Source organism: Microtus oregoni, unplaced genomic scaffold (genome assembly GCF_018167655.1).
Source record: "Microtus oregoni isolate MIOR12 unplaced genomic scaffold, Mior012 000016F_ref0000370, whole genome shotgun sequence".
Taxonomy (NCBI): Eukaryota; Metazoa; Chordata; class Mammalia; order Rodentia; family Cricetidae; genus Microtus; species Microtus oregoni.
The window spans coordinates 5,865,050-5,885,258 of record NW_024543075.1 but is presented as its reverse complement, the minus strand read 5'-3'; the positions used below and the strand labels follow the sequence as shown (position 1 = coordinate 5,885,258).

Here is a 20,209-nt window from a genome sequence, read left to right as displayed (position 1 = left end):
CTTTGATTAGTCATGTGACACTGCTGTGGCCATGTTGGCACACGTGTGACCACTACACGCAGAACTCAGATCTATACAGTTCCTGTGCTGGAGTAACCAGTGGCTCCCCAAGGTGCCTAGAGACACCAGTTCCCAGTAGGGAGAGCCGGCATGTGGACATTATGCCAGGCTTCTCATTTTGCCAATCAAATGTGTATAAAACAATATCCAATTTTGGATAAAACTATATCCCTAGTAGCTGGAAAGGAGGTGCACATGCATGTATGTATGTGTATATATGTATCTATATATATATATGTAAAATTGTATATGTGTATATATTTATTATATATAACAATATTTATAAATAAAACAAATATATATAAAATTGTGTTTATATTTCCCTTTTTCTATTTTAAGTTTTGGTTCCTATTCTTTTACCCATTAACCTAAATGTATCATCATATTTTTCTTACTGAATTATAGAAGCTTTTGCTTATTATATTACATATTCTGAATACTAGGCTGAGGAGATGGCTCAGTCAGTAAAGCACTTGTGTCCCAAGCTTGAGGACCTAGGTTCAGATCTCCAGATTCCACATAAAAAGCCAAGTGCAACGGTTGATAGCAAAGTGGGAGGAGACTGGCGGATCTCTAGATCTCTCTGGCAGCTAGCCTGGCCTATGTGGCGACATTTCAGGCCAACGAGAGAGAAGCCCTCTTTCAAAGGAAAAGTAGAAGGCACCTAAGGAATGACATACCTGAATGAGCACGTGTTGCATGAACGAGAGAGAGAGAGAGAGAGAGAGAGAGAGAGAGGGAGAGAGAGAGAATATTAAACAAACAAAACGAGGTTGCTTGAGTGTTGAGGAATATTATTTTAAGGTGTGTTGCTTTTGCTTATGCTGCATTTGTTTAACTCTCTGAAGCTGTGATTCTTTCCCTGTCTAAACGGCCTGATGGTCCTAATAAAGAGCTGAATGGCCAATAGCAAGGCAGGAGCAAGGATGGGCGGGGCTGGCAGGCAGAAAGTACAAATAGAAGGGAAACTATAGAGTTGTAGTGAGAGAACAAGGGGAGGAGGACAGCAGGGGCCAGTCACCTAGCCAGCCGTGAAATAAGAATGGAAGTAAGATATACAGAAATAGACAAAGAAAAAAGCCAAGGCAAAAGGTAGTCGGGATAATTTAAGGAAAGCAGACCAGAAAGAAGCCAAGCTAAGGCTGGACATTTATAACTAAGAATAAGCCTCCACGTGTGATTTATTTGGGAGCTGGATGGTGGGAGCCCCAAAAAAGCCAAAAGAGTAAAACATTGCATAACACTTGAGAAACTCAAGAGTTGAAGCAAACTGCACCCTAGTGGAAAGATTTAGTGGGCTGGCAGATGGTCCATAAGACCAGAGATGGGTAACTCTCAGAAAGGGCAGCTCTGAGCCAGGGGAGGGAGCATGGTGAGGAAGTCCCACCAACGTTGAGTCGATATCGGGGTGTAAGCAAGTCATGCCCAAAAAGGCTGGGAAGAGTCTGAATGGAGGACACAGACTTCGCCAGGCAGAGAGAAACCTGGTGTGCGCTCAGAGACACGGAAGTGGGGTTGCAGATGGGGACGGAAGGCGTGCGGATTCCTTCCCTGAAATGGCAGCGGGGCTGGCAGGAGCCTTCTCAGCAGCAGCCAGCAAGTAATGGCTTTAAAATTCTGATAGAAAATTGCTGTCAACAGGGAACTCTGCAGCAGCTAAACAGTCATTCAAGAATTAGATGAAAATAGAGAGGGTACATTCATAAGCTTAAGGAGAATAGCCCAGAAACACTTGCCAAGAGAACTAAACAGAGGCGGTTTAGCTGGAGAATGAGCGTCAATAAAAAGGCAAGATAAGTTCCTACATATAATTAACTATTGAATACAAAAACTAATTTCGGGGATTTTTAAGTGAAATCAAAACTTCAGATGACAGTAGGAAGAGGCAACAGGCTCAGATGGGGCTGTGCTGGGGTACCCAACGGCTCCCCAAGGTGCCTATGGACACCAGTTCCCAGCAGGGGGACCCTGTGATTGTCAGCACATGGACATTACACCAAGCTTCTTATTTTGTCACTCAAACGTGTATAATACAATGTCCAATCTGGGTAAAATTCTATTTTCCTAGTAGCCGGCCAGGTGGAACATACACTCTTGTGGATGGGTATGGGTACATGTGTGGAGGTTGGATGCCATGCCTCGTGCCATTTCAACAAGCTGTCTACCTTGTTTCTTGTGGGAGACAGGGTCTCCTGGCGTGGAGGAAGGTGGGTTGGGAAGGTTGGCTGGTGAGCCCTAAGAATCCACCTGTCTGTCTCCCAAGAGTGGGGGATTACAGGCATACAATGCTGTACCTAACCTTTCAAGTGGATTCTGGGGAATCTAATTCAGGTTCCCATGCAGGTGTGGTAAGCACATCACCGCCTGAACCATCAGAATGGGCTCTCTGATGGCATTGTGGCCAGGTAGGAATGGCCTGCCTTCTCTGCCTCCTGAAGCTCCTCTCTAAACACGTCTTGGCCCCAACCTTTACCAACATGTAACCAAATTCAGCTGCCAGCATCCATCTCTGTTGTGTTGAGGAGACCTCAGAAGACATCCAGCCACACATATCTGGGCCACTGGACTCCTATAGCTCTTGAATTTTCTAAGCTTTATCATTTGTTTGGGTGTGTGTGTGTGTGTGTGTGTGTGTGTGTGTGTTACAATTTACTCCCCATCTCACCTTCAGTTCTAAGTGATCTGCTAATACACAATTGAAAAACTATTTACATTTATTATTGCATAAATATGGGGCATACCACGGTCCATGTGTGGAGGCCACAGAACAATATTGTGAAATTGGTTCTCTCCTATCTTAACTTGGGTTCTAAGAATTAGCTCAGTGAACTTACCCACTGAGTTACCTTGCTGGCCCGAATAAACCATTTTTGTTGCTATTGGGTTTTTGTTTGTGTGTTTTTTTGGGGCTTTTTTTTAGCTCTAGACTTCCACTTTGGTTCCATCTTATACCTTCGATACAGCTCCTGTTTTTGCTGCTTCAAAAATGTTTAGCAAAATTATATCCATGTGCCCGATAGCTGAGGACACAACTCACTGTTCTGACCAGTTCATTTCCGGCGATTTCCGTAGATTTGATCACGGGTCGTGTTGCCCTGTGTGTGACTTATTACTCACGAAAATGGAACTTTCTAAGATCCTAAGTTCTGACCTCCAGAAAGGAATGACTCACATCACCTGACTGTTTAGGATCTTCTCTCTCCCACCAGATCTGGTTTTAAGGTAGTTCACCATATTCTGGGAATCTCTTTTCTATCGGGATCCCTTTCCTCTGTGGAGTATGGTGTGGTTTAGGGTGTATGCATAGTTGACCGACCTCCCAGAATGCCCAGTTGTGCAGGTTTCTAAATGGGTAGGGACAGCCTCCAAGTTTCCACATTCGGAGCGTCTGTGCCGAATCAGGCCCCACTACAACAACACCTCTCTGCTTTGAACCCTGTACCCGGTGCCACGATCATGGCACTGCTGCGGCGGCTGTTTCTACGCAGGCGCAGAGGTCAGCGGTCGGCTCCGGGCAGCCTGTGGCCAGAAGGTCCATTGCCCTGGAAGACGGTCCGCTCAGCTGAAGCACCGCTCAGTCTCCTTCGGGTCCCCAAGCCCTCCCCGAGTCCATCCGCCTGCCCTCTCGAAGTCTCTTTCTAGCCTTGTCACCCACCACAGGCCATAAGCGCACGCGTACCAAAGCCACCCCACCCCACCCCCCGCCCCGCGGCTTGACGCCCTCGGGCCTCCGTAGGGCAGTTGCGTCTCCGTGGCGACAGTCTGGGTCGCGCGGCTCCATTGTTAGACAGTGCCTGAACCTCTCGGAGGCGGGGCAGCCGGCGTGCCGGGGCGGAGTCGCAGGTGGGCGTGGAGGCTCGTGGAGAGGAGGAGGGGTGCTGCGGCGTCAATCACCGCTGGCCGGGCTGGACTGGAAGGGAGCGGGCACCTGACTTCGCGCTGTAGGACGGGCCCCCGGGATGGCGGGCGTGGAGTCCGGGGTTGATGGGCCACCGGGCTGTGGGTCTGTCTGCTGGGGGTCCTTTGAACATTGACCTCTGATAGCGCGGTGGTGGGAGAGGACTAGGACTTGGTCCCCTGACCCTCTACAGTGGTCACGCCCCGAGGATAGAAATTGAGGCCCAAATGTTGAGTTCTGCCTAACCAAGTCCCAGTGTGGAAACCGAACCACCAGTCCCTTCAACTGGTGGTTCTCTCCCATCAACGCATCTTCCTTACAATGTAATCTGTTGGAGGAAGAATCCTTTCCTCCTAATTCTAAGGTGTAGAAAAACAACAACAACAAACCATAGACTATGCAAATACCTGGAGACCTTAGGGAGCCCCATCCCGGGTCAGGAGCAGACCTAGGCTCCCCATGAATTGTACACTCTTGAGGTCAGATCCTTCACTGAAAGTTACCTTCTCAGAAAGGAGTGACAGGCAGTCTTTGGACGGAGTAGATGACAGATTATCTCAAACCTATAAGCATTCCGGCCATCGTTTTTGCTGGGATTGTTTTGAAAGTATGCGCTGGCTAAGCAAAAGAATTACTGAACTTTAAGATGCAAGATTGTCATTGCCTAGGCAGAGAATCAAGGCGGAAACAGGAAACAGGCTTACAAGAAACCCCTCCCCATTTTGCAGGTAGCTTGCAGACTTCCCCCCTTCGTTTTTATTCTATCATCCTTGCTTTCGCGGGGTATTTCCCAGTTAAAGTTATATTGTAGCCAGGTATGTACTTGATTATAATTGCAACATTTTCAAGGTAGATGCAAGGAGATTAGGAATTCAGAGCTCACCACAGTGAGTTGGAGGCCTGCCTGGGCTGCCTGAACCTATATCTCAGATCATAATAATCATTTTCTTTTTTAAATTTTGCGGTACAGTGTGAGGAGCAAAGAATTTAACCAGTGCCTCCTTATGTTCCAATATTTACAACTTTGAAAGCCAAAATCATGGTACTGTTGCTTTTTCAGCAAGTCAAGTCCCTGCAAATGTGCCCTGCTCCCATCCCGTCATGCTCCCCCCCCCCCCCTCCCGACTTCTGGTTGCTAGGACCCTCCCCCTTCCTGTTTTCAGGTGACTCCATACCAAGAAGGATGAGCTGTGGCCACTGGAGGGCATCCAATGGAGGACACGGAGGAGGCTTCCAATGATCCGGAGAATGCTGCTGTTGCCAAGGGCATACCTGCTTCCTTTTCCAAAACTGATGAGTCTGGTTTTGAGGGAGTCATCTCTTCTTCACCAGTTTTAGACCTGAGTCAAAGAGGCCTGTGCCATTTGGGAGAGTTATTTAAAGTTCCCACCCTTCAAGTAAGTGTCCCGTTCCTGAGAGGGTGTGGCACACAGGTGCCTGCAGCCAGAAGCAGAATCAGCGCTGGGCTTTTTGTCCCTCTTGTTAGGAGAGGTGAATTGTAGAAGGAGCGGGAGGGTTAGCTGGGGTTTCACAGGCTGACCACAACAAAGAGCAACTGAGATGTGGTGCCAGGCAACAGAGAGAGCCAGGTGTCAGGATGGGGCAGCCTTCTCTACCCTGCAGGGTGTGTTTCTTCACGGGAAACACTGAGGCTGAGATCAGCCAGGGTAGAGAGACCACTGTCCAAATAGGTGGGTCTCTGATTTAAACCACGTGTCCTTCTGCAGGGCCTGGGGACTATGAAAACAGTCGGAAGCTTTCTCTCGTTGTCTCGGACTTTGCTGATGTACACTGCTTTCCTTTGTGTCAGGCCTTCCTTCAGGGCACTTCCTAGTAATATTGCATTGTCCCCAAGTTTTCTGGAGCAAGCAGTGTTGATGGCAGACAGAATAGAGGATCCCCAGCAGTGCTGGCAGGGCTGGCACTGCCCTTGTGTCACAGAATGCCCTTACGTTGCATTCGGCTTCATCTGGAACCTAGAAATGGTACTGTGGTTTGTTGTAAGGTGGCACGGGGTTGTAAGGTGGCACGGGAACACACGTAGAGCCCTCGTCAGGGACAACAGCGCACTGAGGTGAGCTGCTCATTCCCTCTGTGCATGTCTGCTCTCAAGGCATGCGAGCCAGCTAGCACCCTTGCCCTTCAAGTTTTGTAGACAGGATCTTGCTATGTCGCCCAAACTGGCCTCAGGTTCACAGTCCTCCTGGCTCATGCCTGGCTGTTATCAGCCTCCAGGAGTGCTCTCTTAGTTACAGGGACCCACCTCCTCAGGCGACTGTTGTTTACATGGCACTCGCTAAGAAGTGAAGCTCTCCATTCTCAGGAGTCCAGCTAAGCGATGAGATAACCATTGCCTTTATCCAGAAAGGAAGGAGGAAATTCCAGCGTATTTTAGGTCTAATCTAGACTCATACCTGAGAAGACAGGTGTTGCTATGAATGTATTTCTATGGAAAAAAAAATCATCCAAGTGGTGGTGGTGGTGGTGGTGGTGGTGGTGGTGCACCTTCATTGTGGGAGTGCACAGAGAGCTGAATATCCCAGTGCTGTCTGTAGTTTCAAGCAAAGTTGGGACAGTTTCTCAGGGCTCAGATCAGGCCTCATGGATCATGTCTTCCTACCTGGGCGATGGCTCCTTTCTGTGTGGCCGGTCATCACAGATCATGCCACAGCAGAATGTGCCTGTGTCCCGTAGCTTCCTCCTAGGCAGGACTCTTACTGTTTGCTCAGTGGGTTCTCTGCAAGCATGGTACTGAGTGTGGCCAGGGAGAAGGAAGACAGTGTTAGGTTTTAAATCTCTGATTCTTGTGTCAACTGTTTATATTCTTTAAGAGTAGCTTTTTTTCGTTTGACATGTAGTTGTGGTTGTTTTAATCCTTTTGGAGATGGTTTTTGGATACATCCTGTTTTAAATTTCACTGGCTGATAAAGCATCCTCTTGTCCCCTTCTGTGGAAGCAATTACACCTGCAGAGGAATTCGCTCAGTGAGATTCCAAAGGATTTCTTCCAGTTGCTGCCCAACCTGACATGGCTGGACCTCCGTTATAACAAGATCAGGGCCCTTCCATCAGAGATTGGCTCTCACAGGTAAGCGTCTGCTCCTTGGATGTGCAAGTTGATCGTCTTCAACTGGGCTGGGCACTTAGGAAGCAGAGGCAGGCAAATCATTGTGAATCTGAGCCAACTCAGGCTGCATAGTGAATTGCCATCTCAAAATAAAAAATCCAGGGGGCTGGAGAGATGGCTCAGTGGTTAAGAGCATTGCCTGCTCTTCCAAAGGTCCTGAGTTCAATTCCCGGCAACCACATGGTGGCTTACAACCATCTGTAAAGAGGTCTGGTGCCCTCTTCTGGCCTGCAGGCATACACACAGACAGAATATTGTATACATAATAAATAAATTAAAAAAAAAAAGCCCCAGCAAAATAAAAAATCCAGATGGTTCAGACACAGCTCACAGGTCCGTGGCCAGCCGTCCCAGGTGTGGCTAATCGTGTTGTGATGAGCTCTTTGACATGGTAGAAAATGGCAGCCTTGGTGCCCCTGCTAGAAAGTCCACATTGCTTCCTAAACAGCTGACTCCACCCTGACTCTCCTGTGGGAAGCTGACTGAGATCAAAAGTACCCTGGCTATATAAAAACCCAGCCAGGCATTGCCTTGGGTCCTGGAGAATCCCCCCTGGCTCTTGGGGAAGAGTTTTACCCTGTTTTGGAAAGCTAGAAACCCCCAGGCAAGCAGTATAGACTGTCTTCCCACATTCCTGCCCCTCGGCTTCCCAGGGTTTCCCAGAACTCCCAGTTGCGGAGCCCAGTCCAGCCCACCCTCGACAGCCAGGCTTCCACTCCCTACCCCAGCCACAGACTCACTGCCTCCTTACCTAGGTCTACTCTCTGTGCCACCGCCCGACTCTGTTAGATCTGCCCAGGCTACTCACTTCAGACCCTCCTCTCCCCTCACAGAGCTGAGCAAAGGGAAGGGCAGACAAGTCCCCTAAGTACTCAAGAGCTTACCAGGGGTCAGGGACAAGGTAGGAGATGAGGCTGAGGAAGGTCTTCAGGGTTTGGGAATCTATGCTCTCAACTTTGAAAGAACTGGACGCGGATAGGGATAGAATTAGACTTGGCGCCAGATCACTGCCTGAGGATGGAAGCTATGGGGCAAAGGGTAGAAGGAGTTGGCAGGCAGCCAGGGCAGTGGTCCATGTAGGAGGCTTGGCCAAGTGACTGTAGCTGGGCCTCAAGGAACCTCAGAGCTTTTGGGATTGGCATTGACAGCAGACTAGAAAACAGATGTGTCTAAGGTTGACCTAGTTCCCATGAGTCCCAGGGAACTCATCAGTCCGCTGTGCATCAGCATAAGGTTTGCAGAGGTGCCTTGCTTGCGCTGAGGGCACCATTTGTTAAGTACTGATCAAACTATATTGTAGCTGGGTAGTGGTAGTGTGCGCCTTTAATCCCAGCACTTGGGAGGCAGAGGCAGGCTGATCTCTGTGAATTTGAGGCCTGCCTGGTCTACAAGCGCTAGTTCTAGGTCAAGTTCCAAAGCTACAAAGAAATCCTGTCTTGAAAAACAAAAACAAAAGAAAGAAAAAGAAAAAAAGTGTGTGTGGGTGGGGAGTGAGCACCCGGCACAAATAATGGTGAGAGCAAATGCCTTGCCCTTGCCCTCCACGCTCCTACTCAGCAGTCAGCAGGAGGCAGCTAGTTTTGACACATCTGAGCTGGGGAAGCACCAGGAAGCCTCCTGTGGAGTCCTGGAGCCCCTGGAACTAGCAGGGTAAGCCGTGCATGGACTGGTGGACTGGTGAGGCGGCAGCGCATGCCTGGCCAGCAGGTGGTGACACAGCAGAGCTGGCTCTTGGGATCTTTGGGTTGTTTCTACCTAGTTATACCTTCCTGGCCAGGCCACCCGGTCTTCTGGGCCTGTGTCCTGTACAGAGTTGCATTCTTCCTCACAAGAACACCATCTTCTGTGCTGGGACAACTGAGTGGTTTTGGCCACAAATTATTTTGTGGTTAGCATTCATTCTGTTGAGTAGTTGTCCCTGACTGTTAAGGTCACATGAAGTCTGCTGCTGAGGGGTCCACTTCCTGTTTCTTCCACCAAATAGTGCTTAGTTCTCAGATCTGGAATCCTTGGATTTTGACAGCCAAAGCCAGCTGCTTTGTGTTGTTTAATTTATAATTGAGTCTCTGATTTCACACCCATTATGTCATTAAAACTGGATCCACTTGCTCAAGAGCTGAAACATATTCATTAGAAATTTTAAGTAATTGTGGGCTCATTAAAGGCTTTAAAGTTAAAAAATATATTTAAAGCAATAGTATCGTCAGAGCCCCCCCTCCACTGTGTGTGGATGTGTGAGTGTGGGTGCAGAGATTAAAACAAGGCATGCTGACTCGTTCTCTGGAGGCTAGAAGCTGGCAGGTGTCTGCTCAGTTGTAAGCTGGTGCTGAGGTAAGCAGCAAGGACAGTCTGACTAGTGATAGAACATACAAGACCAACACAGGTTTATCACCATATGGATATTGTTATATCAGGTAGAAATCACCTGCATACTTTCAGCAATAATATTTGGTAAATATTAAATATTATAAATATTCTTCTAAAAGAACTCAAGCCAAATAGACTGGAATGCCTTTGGCTTTGGTGCTGGAGAAGCCCAGGGCACATTGCTGAGTGTCCTGTCTTGAGTCACAACCAGCTCATAGAGAGCAGGCATATCCCTGCTGCCTGTTTCCTTATGAGGCGTTTTAAAGGGCACCACAGCCAAGCCGATGAGCTGAGTCAGGAAGGCTCACATAACCGGCCTTTGTACACATCACGTTAAGTTTCTTAGGGCAGAAGAGACAGTTTGGTGGTTGAACGGGCTTGCTGCACTTGCAGAGAAGTAGGTTAGGTTCTCTGCAAACGCCCACACGGGCCGTTCATGACCATCTCAAACTCCCAGGTTCAGCAGATCTGACACCCTCTTCTGGCCTCCATGGGCACATGGCGCCTGTTCATACAAATAGGCCATAAAAACATGCATACACGTAAAACATTTTAAAATAATATTTCAAAAGAGACAAGTTTTTTCATAAAAATATCAAATAAGGCAAGATGTGGTATGTACCTGTAATCTTAGCACTGGAGAGGTAGAGGCAAGAGGATTGTTGAAAATTGGGACTGCCCTGATCTGCATAGCAAGGTCAACCATGCCATAGAGTAGAACTGTTTCAAAAACAGACTTCAAAGCATAAGAATTCCTGAGAAAGTACACTGTGGAGAACGATGAAGTCAGCAGACATGAGCCTGACCTGGGTGCTGAGGCTGCAGTTCCCCGCTTCCCCCCCCCCCCCCCCCCCCCCCCGCCCAAGCACGCCTTCTCTGTGTTTCAGGCCCAATCAGATATGGTCACTGTGAGCCCATCAGTCCAGAGGGCAATGGTTTCAGCATCATTCAGAGTCTCTGGGTGTAGCTCAGGCCCAAAGCCCTGCCTTCTGCTAGCCCTGAGATAGCCATGAGATAGACCCTATTTTCAAGTAGACAGCACATGAAGGAATAGGCCATTTGAGACCTTGTGCCAGATTTCAGCCAAGGGTCCTAGTAAAGAGAAGGAGAAAGCAATAAATTAATAATTTAAGGATTATGATAATCTCAACACTCGGGAGGCAGAGGCAGGCATAACTCTATGAGTTTGAGACCAGCCTGGTCTACAGTTAGTTCTAGGACAGCCAGAGCTATGCATAGAAACCCTGTCTTGAAAAGCAAATAAACAAAAACAAATGAAAAAACAACCAGAATAGGTGCAGGACAGAGTGCAGTAGCTCTCCTGCTGTGCTCCAGATCTGAGATGCTTGCTAATGGTTCATAGTGCGTGTGTGTGTTAGGATATCCACTACCAAGAAAGGAAAAATTGACACAGTATTTTACAGGTGGTCATTTAATCTTCTGTTTTCTAAAGTATTTTGTTGTTGTTTTCTTTTAAAGACATTTGAAAACTTTGCTTTTAGAAAGAAATCCTATCAAAACGTTACCCATTGAGCTAGGTAAGTACCACGACAAAGTGAAAGGTGGATTTTAATGCTTTGAAGTCCAGGGCTTGTGATGGAGGGGAGAGGCATGATGGAGGAAGGGAGGCAGCGAGGTGTTCCAAGGCCCTTTCCCAGGTTGTTAGTTCCTTCTCCAGTTGCTGTGGTAAGGCACCGTGACGAAACAGTCTAAGGGAGGAAAGGTTTGTTTGGGCTCACAGCTCAAAGGTTCATGGTGGCCAACTGAAGATAGCAGGGCTGGGCAGAAAGGAGCAAGAATTGGTGCCCAGCTCATTTCCCCCTTTTCTACAGCACAGGATCCCAGCCTAGTGATGATGCTACCCACAGTGGCTGGGTCTTTCTCTTCTGTTTAACCTTACCACAACACTCACCCACAGGCATGTCCAGAGGGCCGTCTCCACAGTCCTTCTAGAGCTCATGCCTGTTCTCGGGCAAAGGAGTTGTTAGCACTCACGTGTGTTGTTCATGCCATGGCCAGACAGCTTTGCATTTTGCACACAGCCTAAGAAAACCTGGTCATACAACGCTGCGTGCTGCCGGCATGCGGCTTTGCTCTCCGTGGGAGCCAGGCTTGAGTCTCAGCTGCTTGGGTTCAGTGCCCTCCTTTGGACTTGAACTCGGTTACTTGATTCTTTGACTCACATGTGCTTCTGAGGCCCGAGAGGATGTGAGGGGCCATTGTGTGTGTTTTCTCTGCTATAAATGAGGAAGACACTCATTTCCTCCTTACATACTGATTTGCCTTGGTTTCTGCTTTCTCTTATCTTTGTCTGTTTGAATTTGATTTGCTCGCCTCCCATCTTTGTTGAGTTGAGTTGAAAACTTGGAGTTTGATTTCAGATCTCTTTTCTAACACATTTGAGCCGCACTCTGTCCTAAACACTGCCTTCACCGTGTGATTCAAGGCCGCATGTCTTCTGGTGCGATTCACCCATGGGCTATGTTAAAGTTATTTTCTTCACTGCTCTGACCAGAACAGCTTGAAGGTGGATTTGCTTTGGCTCACGTCACAGAAGGTATTACAGAGTTCACTGGGACAGGATATGCAGCTGGGACAGGTCAGGAAGCAGAAAGCACAGAATGCTGCTGCTGCACATGGCTTTCTGCTTTTTACCTTGATCTATGGGATGTTGCCACTCACATTCAGGTTCCCTTTCCCCTTAGTGAAACCTCTCTGGAGACACTTCAAAGATGCGCCAGAAGCGCGTCTCCTAGGTGATTCCAAATCACCCCAGTTAATTATGAGGAATAGCTGTCATAGCTTGCTGCTTAGATTATATGCAACTAGAGATTCTCCAGCTGGCTTTCTGTGGTGCGTGATGCTTTGCCGTTTAAAAGGCAGAGACTATCAGGTCAGATAAAAATGAGCAGTCAGCTGTATGCAGCCCACTCGCAGTTACTAAAATGCAGGAAGTTTGAGCACCCTCAGCCGGAAGGGAAGGGAAGCAGCAGGCAGACAGGAGTGACTTCATGATAGCTGCTTACCACGTCACATGCTATCAGTAAGCAGGTGACAGTGCTCAGTGTCATTCTATCACTAAAGTATTGTGTGTTTTCAAAAAGGTGGACAGCCATCTTTGACTTCCCTCAGTCTTTCTTCTCAACATCAGTTGGCCATGAAGCCCGTCTAGAAGTGGGAGTGTGGGGGAAGGTGCCCCAGAGGCACACATATGGGAGCAAATCTAGAAGACAATGGCTGGATTTCACCTAGGCTTGAGACTGGGCTGGGAAGTGGATCCCTAGGACATTCTTAGACTTTGTCAATTCAACTAGGTTTGGAGACTCAAGCCTGTAACCCCAGCACTTGGGCTATGAGACAGGAGGATTGCTGCATGTGAAAACAACCTGAGTTAAATGGTGAAATCTAGGCCAGCCTGGGCAACAATGGAGTGGAACCATCTCCACGGAAACAAAAGAATGAAGGAATGAATAATGGATGTCAATCACCCTCTCCCATCTCCCCATCTCTTCCTTCTCCTCTTCCCTCTTTTGGCACAGTCTTTTGTAACCCAAGCTGGCCTTGACCTCCCCAGTTGAGCTCAAGATATCCTTGATTCTACCTGGAATCTCAGGCATGTGCCACCATCCCTAGTTTATGCCTGGCATGGAACCCAGAGCTAGGCAAGAGCTCTACCAACTTAGCTGCATCCCTGCTCCATCTAATACCCACGGCTGAGTTCCTCTGCTAAACTTTTTGCTGCAATGATTGCCATGTTCAATTCTAAACCTGTTGGTAATTTTTGATTCTTTGTTTCATTAGCATTCCTATTTGTTTAGGTATTTTGTTACATTCTCCTCAAATTAGCTAGGCAGCTCTACTTTTCATTTCCTTAGCTGTGTTTGCAATGGCTGCTAAAGCCTTTGTTTGCTAATCCTGGCATCTGGGCTGCCTGAGGACAGTGACTGTAACACCTGTCTCCTCAGTACAGGTCCTATTTTTTTTTAATAGTTCATATAGCTTATATGTTACAAAGGGACATTTTTGGTAATGTAGCCGCTTTCTGCTACGAATTTGACTTGAAGGTTGCTGTTGTTTGGCTTGCTTTTATTATCATCAATTATCTGTCTCCCCTGAAGAGCTTTGTTCACAATTTTTATCACATTTATTTATTTTGTGAGTGTGCAGTTTTATCATGGCATGAGTGTGGCGGTCAGAGGACAACTCACAGGAGTGAGTTCTCGCTTTCAACTAGGTGGGCCCAGGGATGGAACTCAAGTCATCAGGGCCATCTCGCCAGCCCCACCTGCAGAGTTCTTAAAAGAAAACCTCAGGTGTCCGTCACCTCCTCTGCTCTGCTCTCCCTCCTGGGCTGCCCTCTAAGAAGCAGGCAGGGTACTGACGCTCCCCCTCTGCTGCAGGGCAGGTCACTACACTGAAGGCGCTGAACCTGAGACACTGCCCTCTGGAATTCCCACCTCACCTGATCGTGCAGAAAGGCTTGGTAGCCATCCTGACCTTCCTACGGATCTGCTCAGTGCAGAATGCCTTCCCTGGGGGTGAGTCCCCTCGGGTTTGTAGAGACTTCTATGACTTGATGAAACTGCAAGGTGTGGATCAGAACCAGGAGAGCTACTTCTCCAGCCTCTGTGGGGCTCACATGGCAAATGCCAGCCCCTACACCGGCCCAGATGCCATGCCTTTCCCTGACTCAAGTTCACTCTGAACAGTCACACCTGTCTGGGTAGATGTGGTAAAAGTTCATGGGAGGGGGCTGGAGAGATGGCTCAGTGGTTAAGAGCATTGCCTGCTCTTCCAAAGGTCCTGAGTTCAATTCCCAGCAACCACATGGTGGCTCACAACCATCTGTAATAAGGTCTGGTGCCCTCTTCTGGCCTGCAGGCATACACACAGACAGAATATTGTATACATAATAAATAAATAAATATTTAAAAAAAAAAAAAAAGTTCATGGGAGAAGCCGGCTGTGGCAGTCTTCACCCCAGCCACTAGTAAGCAGCTACTTTGGGGGTCCTTGTGCTACTCCAGACAGCTTTGTAAAAAGCTCCATGAGGCATATCCTGTTCCTTCCTAGATGCCAGGAACTAGCTTAGTAAGCATGGTGTCCCCCTGTAGGATACTTACTAAACTGTCCCATTTTGTCAACATATTGACCAGCCAGAGAAGAAGGGAGGGAAGGAGAAGGGTGACCCAGTCTTTGCCTTGACCCATCATAAATGTCCTGGGTTGTGATGTTTTAAAACAGTCATGTTCATAAAAGGACTTAGTTTGTGTCTTCAGAATCAACTCTGAGACAGGGACTCAAGGGCCTGTGGATGGTTTTGGAGGTGTCCCAGGAAACTTGAGAGTGGCATTGGGCAGCCAGGGAGGGTGAGGGGCTGCACTTTAGCAAGCTCCTAGGAGACTTTTGTACTGGACAGTTTACAGAGTGCTAGTGCTGAGTCACAAGGGTTCCTGTGCCTGCATGGGGACCTAGTGAGGGTTCATCTTCGTGTGACATCTAACTGCGGTATCTTAGACTGACATTGTAAAGGCACATAATTTAGGGAAAGGCAGCATGTAGCAGGCTCTGAGAGGTTGCAATGGCATCCTAAGCCCCTGAAGGACAGGCCGACAGGCTAAGAGAAGAGAGGCAATGTGGAAAGCTCTTCATGCCTGGCAGGAGCAGGAGTGAGCAAGGGATTATGGGTTACTGAGAGGCCAGAGTGAGAGTCTGGATGCAGCCACCACTGTGCTAGGGATTGGGGGCAGGGACTCGGGGCAACACCTGGGCACATGGGCACTAAAAGACGTACGTGTCAGACCCCAGTGGAAAAGAAGCACCCTGGCAGTTAATCTGTGCTGTCGAGAAGTGAGGATGCCATCAGGAGGAGGTCAAGCTCTGCTCCACACTGGAGAGGCGCAAGGGCATAGGAGGGTGAATATACAATATGTCCCGGACAGCTTGGGTCTGGTCTGGAGATGGTGCAAGAAGTGTCTCTGGCCCAGCTGTGGGGATGCAGGTCCTCCATGACATAACAGATGACGGGAGTCTGTGTGACACCCTGGCTCTGCAGTAAAGTTTGTGACTGGAATTCACTCCTGCTGTGTGTTTTACCCAAATGTAAGGAGGGGGTTACCAACCATAGTCAGAGTGGCCAAGATGTTTGGTATTTAAGATCAGAAGATGTTAGATGCTGAGGCCCGGTTCTGTCCAGTCCTGCACTTTCTGGCTTGTGGTGTGGAGCCTCTGTCCCTAGTGGGAGAGAGCCACGCTGACTCAGCACTTATCTTTTCTCAATAGTTCACACAGAACTAAAATCTCTAAAAGTCAGCAAAACATCGCCAAAGAACAGCAGGCACAAGGTATAGCCTTTAATTGGAAATAAAGACTCAAGATATCTTGGGTGAGGGGAGCAGGAATGTTCACAAGGGTGGCAAAATTGCCTCATGCACATAGGCTAAAAGATACTGGGATACCGGAGGTGGAGAAGGCTCAGGAGCTCAGGGATCTTCAGTGTGTCCATGCCCTGCCCGGCAACTGCTGCTCTGTGGTAGCCTATGAAGTCCAGCTAGTCCTGACCTGAGTGGACTCCCTCCCTCCCTTCCAGACATCTCAGCAAAGGCACAAAGGCTGTGGCCTTGGCTGCTAGGTGATACTGGAGAGTAGTGTTGACTACAGGCTACTGTTGCTGCCAGCTTCTCCTTTTGGTGTGACAGAATGCCTGAGGACTAAGGATAAAGGATAACTTAAGGATAAAGGCTATTCTGGCTCCAGGTTTGAGAAGATACAGTCCATTTGGAGAAGTTACAGCAACAGGTACATGAAGCAGCTGGTCACAGTGTGTCTGTGGTCAAGAAGCAGAGAGAGATGAAGGCTGGTGCTGAGCTCACTTTTTTAAATTCAATCAGGGTCCCCAACTCATAGGATTGTGCCCCCCACATCCAGGGTGAATCTCCCCTCCTAGTTAAACATCTCTGGAAATGCTCTCATTGTGACAGAGGTGTGTCTCCAAGGTGATTCCAGGTCCAGACAAGCTGACCATGAAGACTGCCCCCCCCCTTCACCGCAAGGTCTAACATGCCGTTTTACTCCACCAGAAGTCTCCGCCATTAAGATGTTCTTCAGTGACCTTCCGTACCCTGTGCTGCCTCAGCCCCATAGAAGCACGTCCAGTGAGAAAGGCCTTAATGTCCCAAGCCATGAGGCAGCCGCGGTGAAGGAGAAGGCTGACTTCTTCCCGCCTATGGACAGGCTAGACCTGAGTGAGCTCCGCAAATCCAGCGCCTCCTCCGAGAACTGGCCCAGTGAGGAGGAGATCAAGCGCTTCTGGAAGCTGAGGCAGGAGATCGTGGAGAATGAGAAGGTGGATGTTCTGGAGAAGAAGCTCTTGGCTGTTGAGCTGCCTCCAAATCTCAAGGCAGCACTAAATGCCAAGGAGAAAAGGCACCGGAAGCCAGTACCCACAGGCAGGTAAGGCAGCGCTAAGGCGGACTTGCCTGATCTCCCAGAGCTGTAAAGCTATTTCACAGTCGTGTGAAACACAAGGTCCACTTTCTAAATCCATTATTTAGGGTATGTTGAATAAGACCTGAGTATAGGACCCGAACAGACCAGTGTCACAGAACACACTTGGCAGAGTAGGTCACGTAGAGGAAATTCAGCTCTGGTGTGGTATGTAACGTGTGTACATGCAGCAGGTGTGTGTGCTGAGTATGTATGTGTGGTGCTCATGTATAGAGAATGGAAATGAGATGTGCCATCATATCTCAGGAATCAGTAATGGGCTCCTGAGGGTGACGGAGTCTTAGAGCTGACAATAACCAGTAGTTTAAACTCTGGTCTGAGCATTTGGGAAGATATCCACAGGAGCTGGGGCATCTGAAGATGACAAGCAGCTGGCCCTTTAACTGTACTGTGGTTTTGGATGTGTGTATGTGGGCGGTGTGCATAGGTATGGATGTACTTGCCCATGTGTACAGTATGGAGGCTAGAGGGTGACTTCAAATGTCTCACTCTCCACCTTTGAGACAGGATCTCTGACTGAACCTGGAGCTCGATATTTCTGTTAGTTTATCTGGTCAACAAGCCCCTAGGATCCATCCGTCTCTGGCTCTGGCCTCACAGTGCTGGGGCAGCAGGTGTGCCCCTACTCTAGGTTTCTACATGAGTGCCTGGGAGTCAAGCTCAGGTCCTCACATTGTCCCACTGCACTGTCTCTGCAGCTCCTGGGCTCGAACAGTCATCTACACCTTAAAGCATTCATGCATGTTACAGCCAGGAAGTTTTAGAGTTTTTTTTTTTGTTTGTTTGGTTGGTTGGTTGGTTTTTTTTTTTGTTTGTTTGTTTGTTTATTTTTGGCCCTCTGCACCGTAGCCTGTAGTCCTCATGGCTGGGACTGCTGGAATGTTCTCATCTCGGAGTCCCAGGCAGAGAACAGTAGCATCTACTCTGCTGTTTGGAAGCCTCTTTCCTCTCTTACACTGTCGCGATGAATAATAATGATAATTTACTCCAGCAGTCATGGCCACTCTCTAGGAGTACTTCATAGGTCTGTCTCTCTGTGAGACGTAAATACCAGATCTCAGCCCCGGGAGACTGATGTGACTTGAGAGCTTGGGGCATTCAGTGTGTGGCCACACTCCTCTGGTTCCCTGCTGATACTGTGTCGCCTTCTGGGAGTGGTTTAAAGATGTCCGTTCCTATGGACTTGAGCTCAGTAGCTGGTGGGCATCTGGAGGACAGCATCTTCTGCTGACATGAATCAGTACTGATGCTTCCCCTGGATTGCTATAGCTGGGACCACTGACTGTTTAGTATCCAGTGCACCCACCAGGCCTGCTTTGGAGCTTTTCTGTTATTCACTGGGTAGCAGCTGGGATCTTGGTTTTGGTTTTTTGGAGTCAAGATCTTAAACTATAACCCTTTAAATCTGCACGTGCTCAGCACTGTATCTCCCGCAGGTGGGAGGGACCATCATAAAGTTACATTTTCAGCTATAATCATTGTGTGATTTTAGAAAGAAGTCCACCTCCTTCAAAGGAATCTTGCCCAACCTCCCTTCAGTGTACCAAAACACAATGCGTACGAAAAAGCTGGATGACAGTCATATGGCGACTCTCCGGGAACTCCAAGAAAAGGAGACACTGCTGGAGCAGCGGAGGAGGTACGCCTGGGATGGATGACGTCAGGACTGGGCCCAGTGGCCAACTGTGTGGGTATGATATTGTCTCCAGTCTCAGAAGAGGCCTGATAGCTTCTATTCTCCTTGCCTCGTTTAGAAGCCCTCATACCCTTTGTATGGCCTGTAGTTTTTGAAAAGCCCAAACTCTTGCTTAGCAGTTCAGAGACTTCTCCTTGGACTTGCACAGAGTGGTAGTTCATGGGCATCCTTTGGGCAGTGTACTGTCCCCTGCCTGCTTTTCAAGTGCCTTGAGCTTTTTTGTGTGGGCCCCACCCACCTACCCACCCACCCAAGTGCCTTTTTCCTCCCTTGCCCATCCCTAGGGCCTGCCATCATATCTAAGGAATGTTCCCTCGTGTTGGTGGCACAATGTCACACTTCCTACCCTTGGTTTCATGCAACCTGCTTGTCACCTATCCCATTCTCAACAACTATTCTCCTTTGCCCTACAGCTCCACTAACAAGCCAGCTGTGTCCTGTCATGGGCACCCTGCAGCCAGTCAGTGTGGACCACATCCACAGTACCACAGTAGCCCAAGCTTCATGGTTGGGTTTGGACAGTGGGGGATCTCAGTGGAGCTGTGCAGGGTGCTGAAAGCCAGGGTCAACTCCCCATGTCCATAGCCACCGCGAGCTCCCTAGTCACATCCCACATGATGCCTTTGACTTCTCTCCCGTTTTGTGTTTCTGACTGTTCTTCCCCTGTCCTGTCAGGATCTGGGATCACATCAGGCTTAGATATTTGAAGCCTCTCACTCCTCCCTTCTGAAGCCTGGCTATAAATAAACCTCCTGAGGCTACAATCAGGAATTCTGCCTCTGTTTGTCTGGGCCCTGATGAGGACAGACTGCTCACAAGCAGCATCTGTGCTAGCCCATGCCAGCATCATACCAGACACCCTGTAGTCAACCCGGTTGTCTTCTTCCATAGCGGGTCACTCACCGTTGTTGAGAACGTGCCTTGTGTACAAACAACCAGTGAATTATCTCCATTGTCTTACCTCTGTTGTGGTCCCTTGCTGAGCAGCTATGGGGGTTCTCACTTCCCCAATTAGGAGCTTCGTGCAGGGTGAGCAGATCCCTTCTGCTCCTTGTGATGGAGAGGTGGCTAAGTAAATAGAATCCTTTGTCCAGGAGCAAGTGGACGATTTGGAGCATGTCTGAACACTGGGAGCTGGGGATTGGGCCATCTAGGCAGGAGGTATAGGGGAGGACTCAGCTCTGTATCCCGTATTGGAACCCAGGGAACCTTGGCATCTAGACAGGAGATAGTTCAGAAGAGAGATGGGGAGGCCCAGGTAGAGTAAGCATGAGCCAGTGCACAGGTGTCTCTAAGGAGAGCAAGAAGAAGCTGATCTGGAACAGGATTTGGGGCTCCATCCACTGGAGCCGATGGCTAAAGTTGGTGCCAACAGGCAGGTGGACTTGGGAAAGCAGAGGTGGTTTTAATATAGCAAGGCTTCTTTGTATCTCTGCCTCTCTGGATCTTGTGAACACTCTATCCCTAGAGGCTCACTTGGTCCCTGAGGTTGAACAAGATGGAAGATATACACTATTTAGACCAGTATCCTTGTGAGAAGCTGCCATGATTCTGAG

General features: G+C 48.6%; 1 protein-coding gene across 1 annotated transcript in view; it reads left to right on the top strand.

Moving 5' to 3' along the window:
* The first annotated feature begins 3,921 nt into the window (after window positions 1–3,921).
* Lrrc27 (leucine rich repeat containing 27) overlaps window positions 3,922–20,209 on the top strand; it is a 28,630-nt gene continuing 12,342 nt past the window's right edge. Inside the window, exons 1-7 of the mRNA XM_041666871.1 lie at window positions 3,922–4,001; window positions 5,122–5,355; window positions 6,915–7,045; window positions 10,931–10,989; window positions 13,852–13,989; window positions 16,531–16,903; window positions 18,450–18,596. Of these exons, the coding sequence (XP_041522805.1) occupies window positions 5,170–5,355; window positions 6,915–7,045; window positions 10,931–10,989; window positions 13,852–13,989; window positions 16,531–16,903; window positions 18,450–18,596 (1,034 nt within the window). The 5' untranslated portion in view covers window positions 3,922–4,001; window positions 5,122–5,169. The remainder of the gene's footprint in view (window positions 4,002–5,121; window positions 5,356–6,914; window positions 7,046–10,930; window positions 10,990–13,851; window positions 13,990–16,530; window positions 16,904–18,449; window positions 18,597–20,209) is intronic.